The 18,872-nt window shown below is 41.1% G+C and overlaps 1 protein-coding gene across 1 annotated transcript in view; it reads left to right on the top strand.

The window, feature by feature from the left end:
• Positions 1-1,983: 1,983 nt before the first annotated feature.
• NSF (N-ethylmaleimide-sensitive factor) overlaps positions 1,984-18,872 on the top strand; it is a gene marked incomplete at its 5' end in the record, with an annotated part of 59,917 nt that continues 43,028 nt past the window's right edge. Inside the window, 6 exons of the mRNA XM_010289825.1 lie at positions 1,984-2,083; positions 4,848-4,887; positions 8,659-8,825; positions 9,998-10,105; positions 10,744-10,819; positions 15,874-16,029. Coding sequence (XP_010288127.1) covers positions 1,984-2,083; positions 4,848-4,887; positions 8,659-8,825; positions 9,998-10,105; positions 10,744-10,819; positions 15,874-16,029 — 647 coding nt within the window. The remainder of the gene's footprint in view (positions 2,084-4,847; positions 4,888-8,658; positions 8,826-9,997; positions 10,106-10,743; positions 10,820-15,873; positions 16,030-18,872) is intronic.

Genomic DNA, 18,872 nt, shown 5'->3' with positions numbered 1-18,872 from the left:
GCGGTTCAGTTTTCAGTCCACCTTGCTGCCTGCTCACCTACTCCGTATATCATTCATTTGTCTGTAAAGATTGTTGTGTGAGGCAGTGTAGAAAGCATTGCTAATGTTGAGATAAACAATATCCACTGCTCACCCTTCATCCTCAGAGCTCACCATTTCATTGCAGAACGCTATCATATTGGTCAGGCCAGATTTTCCTCTGTAAGTCCATGCTGACTACTCCCAGTCACTTTGTTGTTCTTTAATGTGTTTGGTTTCTGGGATTAGTTGCTCCATCATTTTCCCAGGGACTAAGGTGGGGCTGACCAGCCTGTAGGTCCTTGGATCCTCTTTCTTGCCCTTCTTGAAGATAGGAGTGACATCTGCTTTCTCCCAGTCCTCAGACACCTTCCCTGATGACCATGAAGCCCCATGAAATGTCTTGCTCTCCGTCTGTAAGATTTATAGGGAGCCAAACCGCCTATAACAGGTTTCTGGTTTTACACCCGGGCCAGGAGGAGATGGAAAAGGAAGGGTGCGTGTCCCTACAGCTGGGGTTTTAGGCAGCTAATGGGTAATTTAGGGCCAGAAGCAGTGAAGAGTCAGATCACTGGTCCACCTGACAGAGAAGGTATGTATCATGGTGTGGTATGTTTAAAATGCTTTCTTACCCTGCTACGCCATCAAGCGCTAGCAGTTCCTGGAAAGGTTTTGCAAGCTTCCCTGTGTGTTTGTGCTCCAGCTAGTGATGTCTAGTGTTTTTGGCTGTGCAGGCCGCACATTTCCTCTAGTCTCAAAAGGCCATATGTTCTTTCCTACCATGTGGCTGAAGCTGTTATGCATACACAATGTAGCCAATGTATACGTGTGCAGCATATCTGCTTTGGAATGTGCTGGATTTGCTGTGCATATGCAAATGAAAATATATGGAGCATATGTGGATGTAATACATTCACTGCCAGGGAGGGAGGATGGCCAGCAGCGTGGGCCTGGGCTGTTAGCGTAGTTCATCAAGCCCTTATTTTCTGACCACGGATAAGAGGCTTGGTGAGAGGGGACCACCACATGAGTCTGTGGCCTCGTATACCCTATGGGTAGTTAAGGTACAGGCAGTTGTGAAGATGATGATGATGAGAGGCAACCTGATTCCACCGTCGCCCCTGCCACCAGTGCACACAAATCCCATCTTCCTTTTGTTTTGCTGTCTTATACCAAAAAGAAGTCTGCCTATCACACAAGAAGAACTATCAGGCATAGTCTGAGGATAACTAGAAGCAGCTTTTGAGTATCTTTGTTCCTGACAGCTTAGCTTCTGGGAGTGACAGACAGGCACATGCAACTGCTGCTGTTGTGTCTGCCCCTGACTGTTTGTATTGTTCTGTTTTTATAAGTGTTCCTGGTCTTCAAGTGCTGTCTGAGTTCAAGATCTGTTGGTTGCTAGCAGGAGGAACAACCTTAGCACCTGTGTGATTTTACTTTTTGTACAGGAAGTCCTTCAATTTTCTTCTGCAATCAAACTTCTAAATATATACTAAGATCCTTGTATAGGCTTTGCATCTATTTCTTGTTGAAATCACAGCTGGGGTATACTCCTGTATTGGGGTAAAATATTGATGCTTTGGTGTTAGATGCTCAAGATTTGAAACTAGTGTCAATTTTTAGGTATAGCAGCCTTGGTCTTTGTGGTTATAGTTTGGTTCTCTCACATTTGTATAGTGCACTTCCTGAAGTAAAGGGCTACAGATGGGGGAATGTAAATAGTAATTATTAGTACAATGTCTTGCAGTTGGGCTTTGAGATCACATTATATCACTGAAGGTGATGGACTCCTGTGAAAGACTGCTGTGTGCCTGCATCATGGTGTAGCTCTAAAGCCTTTTTTTATTCCTTTATAGGACCAGATATAAGCTGGCTTGTTTCTTTTGAATTCTCACAGCACTGGGAACAATGCAAAGTCCTCCTGGGTGTATACTGGAGTAAAATATTGTTTGTTCTCTCTTCTAGACATGTTGTTGTGAAGACTTCTCCCAACCACAAATACATTTTCACACTGAGAACCCATTCCTCAGTTGTTCCTGGCAGCATCGCCTTCAGCTTGCCCCAGGTACTATATGACTTGACTTACCGTTTTGCTATAGAATAAGCAAAATCTCTTTGGAGATCAGGATTGAAGATAACTATTCTAATTGGAGGGAGATGTCCGCATAAATATATGCTGCAAATTTAATTTCTGACAGCAAATATTCAAGGAGACTTTTACTATAGCTGAAGCAAACTTGCTTATATTTGATCTCTTTTTAGTGCATGGTGGGATTAAAATACTAGAAAAGGTATAATTTAACCTTTAAAAAAAACCCACAAGAAGCGAACTATTTCAAAAAGAAAAGCATAAGCAATGTCTGCTATTCTTTATGAATTTTTATTGTTCCCTGGTTTCCCTTGACTTTAAAGGGTTTTCTTTGCTGTGTTGCTCTTTTAAAGACCTGCAAGAGGTTTTAATGACTGCATTCAGTCATTATTAGTATTTCTAGATGAAAAATGCAATATAATGCATAAAATAGATTTAACTTGTCTCTTCTTTCTTAATTAGGTCAAGTTATCACATGTTAAATGATGGTTAGAATAAATAATTGGTACAGTTAACTTCTAAAGAGAAAAATGAATCTTCTAGCCTTTAACTGGCTTACATAGGGAGTTGCATAATGTGAAACTGCAACAACCATGGTCACTGATTTAATGCTGTCATATTTTCCTGCTAGTAACTGGCATAGAAGTTGAGTCTTTATGCTGCAAACACAGGATTTTTTTTCCTCAGCACATGACTTGGCATAGGCCCCAAAACTTCTTTTGCTTTTTGATGTCTTGTTCAAATTCAGATTTGTCCGGTGAGTGGGTGACGAGAATGTTAAGTTAACCATATGTTTAGTTATGATTTGTGATGCCCAAATTGAAAAACAGTTATCAGTAGAAGAATTTGTATTGCAGGGTTAAAGTAGATGTATTCATGGTTTAGGGTTGATTTTTGTAGATTCCTGCAGTTATTGTAAAGCTGGGAGAGCTCTTCTGCTAAGGAATGAGGTAGGTTGCTTGCCCCTTAAAAAGTGACTATGGTAGCAAATGTTACAGCTGCTGGTATAGTAATGTTTTATTTGAGTATTCTTGGTGCTAGGAGTTAATTAATTTCCAGTATTTCCTGAAGCCTTGGATAACTGTAACCAGTGTTACACAAAATGTGTGTTTACCTCGTGTATTCATGGAGGGTCATGTAATGTGCATTTAGGCTTGAAGACCTCCAAGAAAGTCTGTTGTGCATTCATTATGCACATAAAGTTCTTGACCACCTTTATTCTGTAATAATCTTAACTTTTTGGCCTAAATAGAATAGCAAAAGCCATGAAAAATGTTGTATGCTGCAGAGCCCAAAAGATGAAGGGCTGTGCAGTGATGACAAACTGCCTAGAGCAAAGTACCCAAACGAGCATAGGAATTGAGCTATATCTCTTGCCACAGAGAAGATCCTAACTAATCTTTCTAGCTGAACTTGGACAGCTTTTCTTCCTGTCCTGAAGTTTGGTGATAGGCTTAACCTGGATGGTTTACGCAAGGCGCGGTGTTTGCAGGAATACCAGTGTGCATGCCCAGCGTTCTTGCACTGCGGTCACCAGTGCCTGGTACCTCAGGTGAAGGTGAGTTTAGGGTATGTTTTGCAAAAGAATTGGCGTGTCAAGGAAAGGGGAGAATTCTTTCTGGCCTTGCAGGAAGTGGAAGCTGTAAAGCATGAGGTTAAATATGGACACATAATCTGTTTTGACCTTCTTGGGAATACCAGTAAGTACATGTAAGACTTCCTGCTGTGGGCTTTGATTTCTAACAGGTTGATCCCTGTTGTGCCAAGGGAATTCTTTCCTTAAGCCTAACTTCCATCTTGAACCATAAACATATTTGAGAGGGAGTATAGGGGGAAATTTCTACTTTTTAAAAAAAGTCATTGTATCCCTTCTCCCAGACTTGTTCCTTCCAGATAAAAAGCCAAACATAGATGACCATGAAGTACATTTCAGATGTGATGTCACCAGAGCCTTGTGTAATGATACTTATATATTATTGTGATTCATGCCTCTCTAAGGCTTAGATATTTGGGAGACTGTAAATACTGCATAGCCTGAGGTGTGGACTGTAAATGCACACTAGCCAATCTGTAGCAGAAAAGCCACTGGAAAAATGACATTTTTGCAATTATCAGGCCAGAACTTTTGGCATAGTAAAGGTTGTAGATTTTCATGTCATATAATTATTGAACCATTCTCATGCAGTTCTGTGCTGCACAAATCTTTTTAGAGGAATGTGAAGGGACCTGAAGGATTTGAACAGTTCCATTCTTACTAGTGCTTTGAACAAGTTTTGGTTTAGGTAATTTTATAAATTAAAGCATATTGCATTTCCTGCAACTAGTATATACATGTAAGCTTTTAAAATAATGATGGTGTATAGCAGCCTTTCTTGCCTGTTGTACTACCTGTTGTGTGATCAGCCCCTGAGCTTTGATAGAAAATGAGCAGAACGACAAAAAGCCCTGTCCGGTACGGTAACTTCTGCCTCTGAGATGGTGAGGTGACCAATAACATGGAGGAGGTTGGACAGAACAACCTCCTGGGGTCAGAAAATAGAATTATTAATAGAAATAATTCAATTTTTTTTACTTGTTTCCTGTTAATTTGGGAGTCTTTGTAAGATCTCATTCTGCTCTTTTTTTGCTCCTTCGTAAGGTTCTTATGGGGGAGCCTGCTTTTCTGAGTGAGGATGCTGTGTTTGAATAGGTGTTCTAGTGAAGGACAGGCTTTCTGAAGTTTTTCCTCTTGTTTTTACAGAGAAAATGGGCTGGACTTTCCATTGGACAAGAGATAGATGGTAAGTCAGTCAGCAGCATGGTCATGACATATGTTTATAAAAGCTGAATTTCCTGTTTCCATACTGAAGTGAAACTGAATTGGAAGATCTCAGATCTTCAGCCCTTCTTCAGGTAATGTGAGGCCCTCATTAGTGAAAGGGAGTTGCTCTTGTATCTGAGGCTTTCTGTCTCTTAACATTTTAAAAACCTGGAGGACTCTCTTGACTGTTATTTTCAGACATCTGCCAGTATATCAGCATAACTCCGTGTGGGACATTGGTGCCCGCATGCAGGTGTGAACATTTAACATGTCCTAGATGGTCTGTCCTTGTGGCTTTGGAGAACACTTATCAGCTAACAAAAACAGCTGTTGTTGTTGAGGATATTCTTGGCATCTGAACTTGAGTATTGAGAATGGGGAAATTTTAGTGTTAAGAGCTACCAAAAGCCAGCAGTGTGCTCTGGATAGCTGGAGTGATGAGCTTTGTGAGTAGCACTGATGTTTCCACCAATAACTGACTGGAATATTCTGTAGTATAACGAAAGGACAGGGATGCTATCTCAAGTTTGTACAAATTGAAGATTTGTATTCCTTTTTCAAGTCCTAATTGAGCCTGATGAGCCTTTGCCAGTGTTCAAAGAGGAGGCTGACTTCTGTCTCTCGGCTTGCGTGCTCTTTCATTTATTCGTGCTGTCTATCACTGTTACCTCTGGTTTATGAACGATTGGCATCACTGTCGACTATAGATGCTGCTGTTTGGTCTGTCTGCAGCTTCTAGAGTATTGACCAAACTCCTGGCAGCAGCTGTTGTTATAAAGGGTTCTTCAAGGTAATGGATCATGTCAGTTCTTTTGACCGTCAGGAATTAGCTGTGGGCTGCCCCCAGGAGCAATCTCATCCTTTTCTTTGACAAGGTTGCTGGGATGAAGCCTGCTCTAATGGTTGGCTGGATTAATCTGGAGCAAACTGTTTGTTAGGCCACTGTTTTGCCATTTGAGGTGTTTACAGTGATTCCAGGGAATTCTCCTGTCATTTGTGGACTGTGGGTAGAGCTGATGACTGCATCCTGTGTCAAAAAGTGAGGAGAACCTAGACTGAGAAGTGGTACAGCTGTGGATGTGGGGTACTTTTAGGGAAGCTCGCTCCTCGGCTGTTTCTTTTTGTAGCTCCTTTGGTCTCAGCAAGGCCGTGGGCATGGATCAGTACTCGAGTGCGAAGTCTGATGCCTTTGTGAATCTCTTTTTTGTAGTGACAAGCTAGAGTAGGTCTGTTTGCCTCTCTACACAACTAGATGCCTCACAGATCTTGCTTGGAAGCCATTTCTTTTTGCTAGCTAGTTTTGTTTCATCTTTTTAAACTGAAGAATAACCTATAATGAGAGGGAAAGACGTATAAATTAATTTTCACCCTTGTTTGGTTGCTGATCAGTAACATGTGCCAGCTGACTTTTTAGTACTGAAGTTATCTGGGGAAAGAAACACTAATATTCAGCATGATTAGCTGTTAGAGCAGATATGTGATTGTACTTGTACTAGACCTTGCTATAAACTTACCAACTGTGTGGGAACATATATTAAGAAAAATAATGCAGTAATTTTATGCAGAGTGACTAAATGTCATATGACTCCCTGCTGAGCATAAAGGATTTGTAAAGCTATCCTACAGGCAGGGAGAAGTATTCATAAAACTAGTGATTTACCAGGGCACTCTCTTTGTCTTGTTCCCCTAATAATATAGAAACTGTGTTTTAAACATCAGTTTTAAATGCCCTCCACTGCCTAGTGGTACAGTGAAGCTGAGTTCTGTTGAGCCCTTAATGCTATAGTAAAGGTTTTCCAGGTGAGTGAATCTTGTAAGTTTGCCTTTGTGGAAAGGTTGAGTGCCTTGAGTGGATGTGGTTGTCTTGCCTTCAGCACGGTTCAGCTTCATCAGCTCGCACGTTACAGCTGGAGATGCATAGCTGGGGCTGGCTGCCTCAGCGGCGTTCTCAGCACTGGCAGTCACTGCTGCCTTCTCAGCCTCCTCCTCTGTTTCTGGGACTTCACAGGCTTTTGAAGCTGGTGCTGTGCATTGCTTATGGGACTGCATCCCCCACGGTGCATTACTGTTCCCCTCTGTACCAGGCATCGCCAGCATTCAGTCCTTGATGTAAGGACTACTCATACTCAGTTAACAGCTCAGTTCTGTGATGTGACCAAATCCAGGGACTGATACTCTTTCTGGAAGCTTTTGTTTGACAAAGCCCTGAGATTAGGCAAGTAAAAGGAAAAAAGTGCCCTGAAGTGACCTGTAAGGTAAGAACTCCTGTTGTGCCCTTGCAGGACCCAAGTCCCTCCTTCGTTAGCTATGACTGACATGATAACCCTGCTGCCATATCCCTTTCTGAAAGAACTAGCTGATATAGTAGATATACCTCAATTCAGGGAATAGTTTAGTGTTTCTTCTTTATCCCTGTTTCCTGGAAGATCTTTCTCTGACAACTTGTTTCTAGCTGGCCTGTTCTTACACCAGGAAGGACATTAAACGTGCATGCCGTGATGACCTGTGTGTCTTATGGTAAAAACTTAAACAAGAGGCAGGATCTCTTCATTCTCAACTTGAATGAATCATGTATCATAGCATTCCGGATGCTTGTTTTGATGTCACATCTTCCCAGGAGTCTGCAGGTTTATTCTGGGACCATTCTACTGCCAAGAGGCTTGATAGGAGATAGTAAGTTATGCATGAAGTACATTTCCCTTATTCACCTCCTACTGCTTTACCCTTAGCTGTCACTTCTGTATCAGATGAGACTTTGTTCTCTAGATTCAAAGCAAACCTATAATGTTCCTTAGTCTTCTGGACGCACATCCACTTCTGTCCTTTGCTGCAGTCTGGTTTGTGAATTATTAGGGCTGTCCGCTTTGTGAGAGCCTGTCCTTCTGATCAGTTGTGCTGAGGCAGTATTCCTAAAGTTGTGGACCATGCTCTTCTTTCCTTTGTCCTCTTTCCTCCAGCAGCAACAGCCCTAAGTGGCCTCTTGTTTTTGACATGATGTAGCTGGAGACCTATGGGGATTAGTTGCTGTTGGCAATGACTGTGAAGTACCTTCCATGCCACTTTGCTTTCCTTCCCCTTTCAAGGGCCGTTCTCAGTTGATTCTGTGTCACTGAAGGTAACCTGGGGCATGTTAGGATAGGCCCAAGTGTGTCTTTGGAGTAGGGGCTGTTTCTTCTGTGTCAGAGATGGAGGGTAGTTGATGCTTCATTCTGGCCTGTAGAAGCCTGATAGATTATATTACTGCACTTGAATTTGCAGGTAATCTAACTTTCTGCTACCTAATCTGGAGAAGAGCTAGTCAATCTGTTGCTACAGAAAACCCGTTATAAGCTCTTGTCATTGCTTTTTTGGGCAAGACTGCTCTAAATGCTTGTGTTTGGGCTTTCTGAAGACAGGTCCTCCAAACCCTTGGATGTAGATATAGCTATTGTGGTACTACAGCATGTGTGAATTTGCTTTCATTGTCCTTATCCTCCAAAGCTCATATGGTGTTTGAGCTGTTTTAAGAGAGACTATTAGAAAGTTTTTAAAGAAATTCAGATATTTTCAGTGGAGATATATTTGCTCTATTTTTGATCTTGTAGTAGAACATGAATGTAAGAGAAATAAGGGTTTCTATCAGAAATAATATATTAAATTTTATGAGGTACTCATGCTGATCTAAGAACATGTATTGCCAAACTTATATTATGTTTAATATATTGTCGGGGGACCTTGCTGTTCTGAAATGTGCTGTTTCTTTTTTTAACAGTTTCCTTATACACTTTCGACAAGGCTAAGCAGTGTATTGGCACAATGACAATCGAGATAGATTTTTTGCAGAAGAAGAGCATTGACTCCAACCCCTATGACACAGACAAGATGGCTGCTGAATTCATCCAACAGTTCAACAGCCAAGCCTTCTCAGTAGGCCAGCAGGTATGTGTTTTGTTTAGTTTTGTTTTTTTAAGGCTAAAATGTTCTTCAATAACATGCGTATGCTTGTACTACAGTCACGTAAAATACTGAGGAATGCCTAGGTACTGACCCTGGGTTGCACAGGACAGCTAATAGGCAGAAATTGTTTATTGTGTGAATGGTTTCTTTATGAAAAGTTGAACTGTCATGACTTTCACTGAGAGCATGAGCAGAGTATTTTAAAATCTTCTTTTGCTTGTGTAAAGAAATCTATCTATCTTTGTGAAGGAAAATCCCAAGGCTTGAGAGAGCTGGGTTCTCTCTCTGTTGTGGCAGCTCCTGGAATCTTTTGAGAAGTAACTTTTGTCTTCCTTCTGTGTAAGATCAAAATGAACACCAGGTTTAATTAAATCTCAGTAGCACCTTTCAAGTGCAGTGTATTTTATTGTAATACTTACTACTACTTTATGGACTCCAGTAGTAAAATAGGTGTGAATCATTTGCCTTAGGGATTTCTGATGTCCCTATAATTGACCCTTCTTGACGCTGCAGCAGATGGGCTTCTGCCTCTGAACATCTGTGATAGCCTGTGGTTTGCCATATTCTCAGGACAGGATGAGGTCTATCTCATAGTAGTTTAAACTTGCAGGGTCTGAATCTTAAGTCAGTTGCAAACGTAATCTTGGAGGAAAGGAGTTGTGCAGAGACAGCCTGCTTTTCTGTGGGATAGATCCTACTTTTCGTAATATTCATTCTGTCTCTCACAACTGTAGCACTATTTTTGAGGTATCCTTGTCAAACTGAAATATGAAAGATCAAAAAGGTTTGAGCTAAATTGTCCTTCTTGCCTAAAACCAATATTTAAATTGAGAGGAAAATGTCAAGAGATGATACAGAACATTTAGCTGGGGAGAAAAGGGGGGGAAAGAGAAGCTTTTCTTGGAAGGAGAATTTTCTTTGAATTTTTCCATTTGACTTCATGTTCTGCTACTTTTGATCTGTTACCCTTAAGTATGGGACATGAAAAGGACATGTTCAGTATACCAGACCTTTACAGGATAAGAACTACATGGAATTTCTTGGGTGGTAAACTTAGTCCTCGGGCCTCTTCTCTTCAAATCTTAGTAGCCTTTTCAAAATCCTTTTTAGCTTTTTAATGAGTTAAACTCCCCTTCTGTTTTTTCTTTCTGCAGCTTGTGTTCAGTTTTAATGACAAACTTTTTGGCCTGTTAGTAAAGGACATGGAAGCTATGGACCCCAGCATTCTCAAAGGAGAGTCTGGAGCAAGCAAGAAGCAGAAGGTAGGCTCACAGGAATTCATGTTCATTCCCTAGGTACTGCAGAGATTCAAGTACTGATCAGGTATCGCTACAAGGAGGAATTAGGTTACTTGCATTTGGAGAAGTTGTACGTTTGTTTCATCTGGCTGCTTCTTTTGCCTCAGAGAAGATAAGGAGCGTTCTTTTCAGTCTAATGCAGTCTCCTCTGCTTGTGTAGTTGGGAGCTTAGAGTTGCACCCACTGAAGTGCAGAGCTAGGGAAGATGCAAGGAATATCTTTTGGTCTTTACTAATTCATGGAAACATCCTCTTTTGAGCCTTTCTGTTTTCCAGATATGTCCAGTTTTGACTATTCCTTCTGTAGAATGGATATGATTTTGTTTTCTTCTTTACTTGCTTGATCTTGCTGAAATAAAATAGTTGGTTTTGAACTAAACAAATAACTTAAAAAGCCAACTTATTATACCTGATGACCTTCTGCATTCAGTGATGTTAGGTTTAGAGGAGGTGTTGGTATTTCACATTCTTCCCAATGGCTTTTGTAGTGGAGCTTTTGCTGCTGTTTCTTGCCCTTTGAGAGGTGCTTGGAGATGCCTAAGGAGCAATCTGAAGTTGAGCCTAATAGCTTAATGTCATTATTTGTTTCCTTCCCTCTTGCAGATAGAGGTTGGTTTGGTTCTTGGAAACAGTCAAGTTGCCTTTGAAAAAGCTGAGAACTCCTCTCTCAATCTGATTGGTAAGTGCCACTGTATCCAAAGAGAGATAAATAATGCTTGAAGTTTGCTGCTTTTCAGGCCTCAAAGACTTGTGTGCCTCAAAGTTTGTTTCTGTGGTTACATCAGTTGACTTAACCCATTGAAAACTGCATCTCAAAATGTCTCCCAGATATCTGTTTAAACTGGCAGATGACTGGATTTGATCCCTTAGGAACCTGTCACACCCTTTAGAAAGCAGTTTGTAGATGCTCAGGACTCTCTTGAAAACCACCGCACTGAGAAGACACCATCCTTCCAGCAGACACTGCTGTTTCTAAACAGAGGCTCTATAAAACTCACTGTCCTCCCCAGGTGAAGCTCCAGAACTGACTAGAGCAGTTCTGTGAGTCTCTATACTATGCTTATTACCAGAGTGTATCTCAAATATACAGACACGGAGCTAGGTGGAGAAAAGGTGAGTGTGACTTTGAGAGATCCTGACAATAGTAAATCGAGTTAGATGAGTAGAGAGGTTAACCTAAGCACTCTGGCCTCCTAGGCCTAGATTAGAAAGGCACCATGGAACAGTAGCTTCAGCAAAAGTCAGCAACTAGTTGAAATATTTTAACTCTTTAAACATCAGAGAATATTTCTAGGGACATGACAGGTCAACACCTCTTGAATTCAAGTTAATTAAAAAGCAAGGAAATAGGAAATTGAGAACTCTTTTGAATGTGTAGCCAAAATGAGTGGAAAACTTCTGAAAATCCCATCTGTAATGAGATCTCTCTCTCAAGGAGAGAGGGCAGCTTCTGAAGACTTTAATCTTCTTGACTTCTAAATGTCCTGCTCTTCAGAAACTGATTAGAGCTGCAAAACACAGCACGGTGTGTTCATTGTGTGAGTTTGTATTAACTGTTTACGCAGCAAGATTATTAGCAAAACTATGAATCAGGGAATAATTGATGTATCCTCCACACATTCATTTAGAAAGAGACTGGTGTAGGGCTAGGGAGGAATCTGGTGCGTTCCCATAGAGCAACCAACTTGAGTGATGGGGACCTGGACCACAGAGTGGGCAGTGAGGGCCCCTTCCTTGCAGTTGGCTTTGCATGTGCTCTGGGACTGTGGTGGCTGTCCTGCAGAACAGATACTTGCTCTGTTAGTCTGACTCTTCCTTTTCTTATCAGTGTTACGAAGTGGATGATGCTTAGCAAGCCTACAGTTGCAAATACCTCCCTTGCTGGTAATATGGCTTTAGGCATTCTTTTCTGGGTGTGATTCAAGTCCTTTGCTTGAACAGACACTCCATTTTATTTTCCTTATTTTCCTTTCCTATTTGGTTCCCTTTTCCTGCAGTCGGCGAGCTAAGAAAACTTTGGGTTTTGCTGCTGCTCTTCCACAGATAAGCAACTCTGCCACAGGGCAGCGGCTCTTTCACAGGCTGCTGTGAGTGGGCGTTCAGTGAACCTGGTGAGCTCAGTTGGGTACTCAGCTAAGTTTTAATACTCATTATTTTTCCAGTAGGCTTCAAAGTACAGTTCTGCTTGACTGTGAATGCTCAGTACTTTGAGTATTTGGTGCAGAAATAAAACATCTGAGGGTAGCAGCTGCTTGGGAAAGTAAAATTCAACTCATTCAGAATTGCAGGAGCTTGTGGCAGAGGCTGAGATTTGATGCTGCCCTGAAGTGCCATCTTCCCAGAAACGCGAGGCTGTGACTTCATGTTCTGTAGTTGCTTCATGTGCTACTGTTGCTCCAAAAAATGGGGAGACACAAGGTTGTTGTGTAACCACATACCTTGCATCTTACATGGATGTTTTTATCTGAAAGTACAGCCAGTCATCTGTACTGAAAAAAAAATCCCACCAGAGGTCTGTGGGCTGAATGTAATTAAACATATTGTGTGTCTGTAATTAAGCATATTAACAAGGATACAGGTTTTAAGAGCACCAAATGAAGTTTGCATGGACAATTAGTTCATACCTGTGGTTACATGATTACAGCCTGTTTAGTTTTACTGTGTTTTGATAGGACAGCTTGAGGTGAGTATTAACATAATCCAATTTATTGCATCAGAGCATGCAGTGATATTTTACCTGGTTAATATTCAAAGCCATATAATGACCTGTGATCTTCCTACTAGCATGTGTAGGTGTGAAGAATGGTCCTGTGGGAGAGCTGATTGATTGGAAATAGAAATCCTTCACCGTGATTCTATTTCATTGCCTGCAGACAAGACAAAAGAGTTGCTTATGCCTCCATTTACTTCTGTCAGATTGTTGCTTTATTTAATCTCCTCATTGATCTGAGGCAGAGCTACTTTATGTGCTTTATTGGTCTCTGGAGAATTGTAAAGTTGTGAATGATTAAATTCTGAGAGAGGAGATAACAGTAAAGTAAGTGTCACTGAGCACTGCTTTCAATAAAGGGCCTTTACTTTTTTTCAGTGGAAAAGAATTGTGATTATTAAAAAGCTAATTCTGTTTCTTCTACTTAGCATAAAATCATGTGTTATAAAACCAGTGGATAATGTTTTAATTCAATCTGCAAGAATTTACTGTGATCAGATGCAGCCAGAAGGGGGGGGTGTAGGCTAAGCTCTACAGGAAGAGGAACATCTCTGGCTGAGTGCTCTGATCCAAAAACTGTAGTGGGGCAATAGATAATAAATACGCAGTAATCTGAATCAAATGCTCACTGCTTCCCTGCATGGTACTGTGCATTAGTCCTATATGTTACACATTCTACCATGTTGTCCCTAAATGTGTTAGAGGCATGTTATTGTTTATTTTGCTGCTCTTGGAATTGAAGTATTGATTCCAGCTGTGTTTAGACCAAGATTAATAGCAGTCAAATACAGCTAACACAGAACTTTTATTTACTGTATTTACTGGACTTCAAGATGCTAAGTCATTATCCAGCTCAACTTGAAGTACCTCTAGAAGAGGTTATGGAACAAATCAGCGAAATGCACGGTTGCAGTTTGCCAGGATTGGCTTTTTAAGGGGAGATAATGGTCCCCAGGGCCAATCCTGTAAAGCACCGTGTAAATCTAAGAAAATACAAGACATCCAATTTCTGCATGAGTTAAGGATAATCTTCACTCTTTGCTGTCTCCCTGGGTTTTTATATTACTGCTGGTTTCTCTGGTAGCTAAGCAAAGTGATGTTGCTGGAAGACATTTGGAAGCATTGATCTAACAGATAGGAATGTCAGTGCTTGTTTATAAATACCCTTGAATAAACTGAAGGTGAGACTGTATGGATTTGACAGCATCTTAGCAGTATTCTTATAGGAGCATTTTTGCTTATTGTCTACCTCCTGAATGCCCTGAGTACTTAAAAGCTTCCCTGAAAAGGGAGTAAGAAACTCTGTAAGACTAAAACTCACATGGTTTGTCAACAAAAGGAAAAGGAGAGAGGTAACGCCGTTACCTGGACACTACAAAACCTGTGCTTAGGGTACCTGGCTGAACTTGAAGTAGCTCTAGAAGAGATTTTGGAACAAACAGACAAAATGAACTGTAGTGGTTTGCCAAGACTGCCTTTTATTCTTCTGAGTTGTAAAGGAACTAGCTGACCTAATAATTGTTTTGTGTAACCTTGCTTAAAATTGCTCTGGTATCTGAGGACTGGAAGATGGTGAATGTGCTTCTGTTTTTAAAAGGATTCCAGAGAAGGTCTGGAGAGCTACACATCTTTGAACCTGAAATCTGTACAGAAAAAATCAACAGAAACTGTAATAAAGAATCAGATTAGTGGATACCTGTATAGAGATGATACACTGGAGAGGGTCAGCCTGTCTTCTGTAAGGGCAGTCCTACTTTGTGATCCCACTGGATTTCACTACAGGAATCAAAAAGCATGTGGCTAAGGGCTGACATAGTCTGCTTGTTGTTCAAAGCTCTTCCAGCAAAGTTTCTTATCAAGGTTGCATTAAAAAGAAACTAAACAGAGCTCTGTGAGCGAGAAGGTCCCTACATGAGTAGATGAGTGATGAAAGGGTAGAAGTAAACAGCCAGTGCCAGTGGAGTTCAGCATGACTCTCTGCTGGGGCCTTTGCTTTTCGTTATAATTCTTGAATAAACTGGAAAAAAGGCTGAGTAATGAGGTGACAAAGCTTGCTCTTAACAGAGCTCAGTGACTAGGAAATAAAGAGATGGTGGAATTCAATATAAATAAATGTAAACTGATGCGTGGGAGGAAGAACACTCCTAACTTTGGTCAAAAATGATTGCTGTTTTGGGCCAAGGTCCCAGGTATTCCATTTCAAGGAAATGCTGGGCCCATGCTCAGTAGCAGCCTAAGCCTTGTTAAGAATTGCTAAGCATGGTTGTTAAGAATTATTACACATTAATAATGAAAGGATATGAATAAAGCGGGCATAATTTTTTACCTGTATTTAAGATAGAAACAAACGCCAGTGCATGTGGTTCTAGTCCGCCTGTCAAAGGATGTAGTAGAAATAGAGAAGGCTGAGAGGAGCACAAGGATGCTGAAGTGTGGAGCAGCTGCTGCGTAGGGAAGAAGAACAAGTGAGGACTGCTCTGCCTGGAAAAAGCATGGATGAGGAGGATACAAGACAAGCCTAATATCATCCTAGGTAGCCTGAAAGAGCATGGATACTGATACTATTTAGTGTCTCTTCAGATACAAGCCTTGAGGGAAATGAAATGAAGCTGGCAGGAGCTGGCTCAGACATAGGAAAGGCTGTGCAGGCAGTAGCAGGCACGGTGAGCTAGATGCCGTAGGGCAATCTGGGTTTTTACATGGGTTTACATGGGTCCAAGGGGACCTAGATAAATTTGTGGCAGAGAAACCTGTGGATTCTTAAATACGTAGGAGCAACACCTGGCTCAAGAAATCCCTGAACAGGGTGGTTGGAAGGCTGGGAAAATAGCTTACTAAGTAAGCTGAGTCTCTTGACTGCCCTTGCATCCTTGTCTTAGTGTGTCCTCCTGGCTAACGTTTGAAACCAAACGTTGAGTTAGCTGGACATGGGTCTGACTTGGTAGAACCGTTCTGGTGTTTGTACTTCTATTTGCTGTAATTCTGCTGTGCTTCATGTTTGAAACAATTTCTTTTTTTTGCAGGTAAATCAAAGACCAAGGAGAACCGCCAGTCGATCATCAACCCAGACTGGAATTTTGAGAAAATGGGCATTGGGGGCCTTGACAAAGAATTCTCAGATATTTTCCGACGAGCTTTTGCTTCTCGAGTTTTTCCGCCTGAAATTGTTGAGCAAATGGGTAAGTATGATCCAGAGAAGTATGGCTGGGGTGCAGAATGCTGGCCTGTTTCTGTTTTGTAAAGACTGGATATCAACTAACAACCTTACAATGCTATAACATGGCGGTTGCTTAGGGATCTAATAGACTAACAAAGCCTTTTCTTCTCCTGTTGCTCCTGAATGTCTTTCATGCTCTTGTTACTTGGCTAGAGAGGAGGGACAAAGAAACAATGTGAATACTCAACTGTACGTGAAATGTCTGAACAAACGAGATACAGCATTTAACTGAATACTTTTCTGTTGGAACTCAAATGCTCCCTATTCTTTTGAATGCTTCATTTATTCATAGCAGTGAGGCTGAATGCTCCTATTCCTGACTTACTGGCAATGGGCTGTCTATATAGGTCAAAGGAAATTCAGTCTTAATGATCCTGCCTTATATATTAAATATCCGTTGTACTGGCATTTGCACTGTAAACCTATGTCCTTCTCACAGCATTAGCCCAATAAATAAATCTTGTGTGATCTGTGCTTGGTGAGATTTGAAATGCTGGAGAGGATGCACAGGCCGTGGCATGTCTTGGAGTTTCTGAAATAAAAGCACAGATTCTAAATATAAACTTTTTTTTTTTTGGGTGGGGGGAAGGAAAGGCAGTCCTATTACTTCGTAAACATGTGCTGGCAGGCAGATAAATGGTACTGGTTTTAATTTTTAGTGAGCAATATGCAGCTGCAGGTATCTTATTTTGTCACATAAAGTGGCTGGGGATGTTATAGCTGGTCTTCGTTCTCTGAATATAATCTCTCTGGGTTCATATTTAAACTTGGAATCTGTAGCTGTATAATTTCTTAGTGTATGTTTGTATTTCTTGATCCACCTTCTCTCTCCCCACAAATGAAGCAATCAAGATTTTGGTTACAAAACAGATTTTCATCAGAAGATACATCCTGTTTGTGTGTGGTTGGGTAACATGTGTCCATTTCCAGTGGAATTGATGTTAAAGTAAACTTCCCTGTGAGATGCGTTAGGTCTTTTCTTGTGATTTGAACTCTTATGGAGAAACACTGAAGAAACCCTGTAGGCTAAATCCAATTAGTGCATGATTCTCCCTCTCCTGGCTTTTTACTTCATATCGATCTGGTAGCCAAGGCCTTCTGGGGGCTGATTTTGGTCCTCTTGGTTTTTGCAGCTGTGAGGAAGTCATAACTTCTCTGCCTCTGCTTGAGACTATCAAATGCTTAAATTTGTTAAATACTTAGCTGCTCTGCAGAGAGAGGAAATGAGAGAAATGGTGTTGGCTTTGAAGAAAAGCTTTTACCTGGACACTTTGTTCTGTCCAGTTCAGAAATGTTGCTGACAGCTGGCCTTTGGATGGACCAGTGTCCCTTACTTGACATATTTATACCTTTTGAAGCAACTATCATATATATTCATGGCTGCAGTGCAGAGTCCTTAGCTGTGACCATATGTGAAGGTAAAAGATTTAGACTTTGGGAATTATCAGTGTCACTGGACTGTGGTGAGAAATATGTTAGCAGAGCTTGTTTTCCTTTTGGCGTAGCTTCACCTATTCAACTTCCCTGGCTGCATGCAGTCTGGCAGCATGTTAAGCAGTCATGTGTCAGACTATGAGTACATTCCCTTGATATTGTCGTTAGCTGAATTAACTCGACAGCTGGGCACTCTTTGGTAATGATGTGCAGCAGCTAACTTTGCCGGAGGAGGACCTACAGCTCCATCAGGTACCTCTGGAGAAGGTTGGAAACCTTGCTGACTGCAGGGTGAGGTTGTGGAGCTGCTTTGCAGGGTATGCTGGTCAGATGGTTCGTGTTGTTAATTGGTGTTGCTTAATACAGGAAGAAAAAGATTCTCTGAAGGACCACTAGTATTTTGATTACCCTGGGCAATGAATTAAAGGTGTGCCGTATTATTTATATAAATACATATACCCTTACTTGTGCGTGTTTACACACATACTGCACAAAGAAACATTTTTCTGGTAAGAAGTTAGACTCCAAAGAGAGCTCTCTAGCTCTCTGATTAACCCTAGGGCTAAAGAGCTTATCTGAAATTTGAAAAAACAAAACTTTCTGACATTCATTTTCTTTGCCTTAGTTATAACTTGCTCTTAACTGTATTTCAGATCTGAAATGTCAGTGTGACAGCTGTTCACCTTTGTATATAATTTACTGGGAAAGGAAAAGAAAGAATTTACTTGCTATCTGGTGCTCTACTGCTCACCCATTTCTGTTTTTTTGCACAGTGCTCACAGACTGTAACTTCCATGCCAAATGCAATAAATATTTCTGTCCTGTAACTACATAGAGACTGTATAGACCCTTCAAAAATTACTTGCAATTTGTGTGTGGTTTACCTAACTTCCAAGGAATGTTCTGGGTTTGGAGCATATAAATCAACGTTAGTTAACTGTATCATTCAAGGGTGTAAATACTACGCCGATGCTACCATCTTTGGTTTATCCAAGAAAAAGAAATCTTAGATCAACTTGAGCTGATCATTAAACCTTGCCATAGCTCGCTGCTGCCCTGGAAAGGGGCAATTTACTTTTCTGTACCCACACTTCTCCTGTATGCATATCTACCACACCTACCGTGGTAGCTTTGGGCTTGTATGGCTCTATAGAGAGCTAATACAGTTGGCAGCAAAAAATATTACTAATAAAAACAATTTATAGGGTCAACATTCAGCTGGATCAGCTCCCTGTCAGCTTGATGTGACATAGCTAACATGAATGCCGGGGGCAGCAGGAGGAAGGCAGAAGGGCCTTTTTGAACTGCAATGGGACCTTCATCGCTTTTAAACTGATTGCTTTTAAGGCTACAGTTTCTCAGTCGTTTCCT

The sequence above is a fragment of the Phaethon lepturus genome, unplaced genomic scaffold, assembly GCF_000687285.1.
Source record: "Phaethon lepturus isolate BGI_N335 unplaced genomic scaffold, ASM68728v1 scaffold1496, whole genome shotgun sequence".
Taxonomy (NCBI): Eukaryota; Metazoa; Chordata; class Aves; order Phaethontiformes; family Phaethontidae; genus Phaethon; species Phaethon lepturus.
The sequence above is the reverse complement of the archived record's forward strand: the minus strand, read 5'-3'. Positions and strand labels throughout refer to the sequence as shown.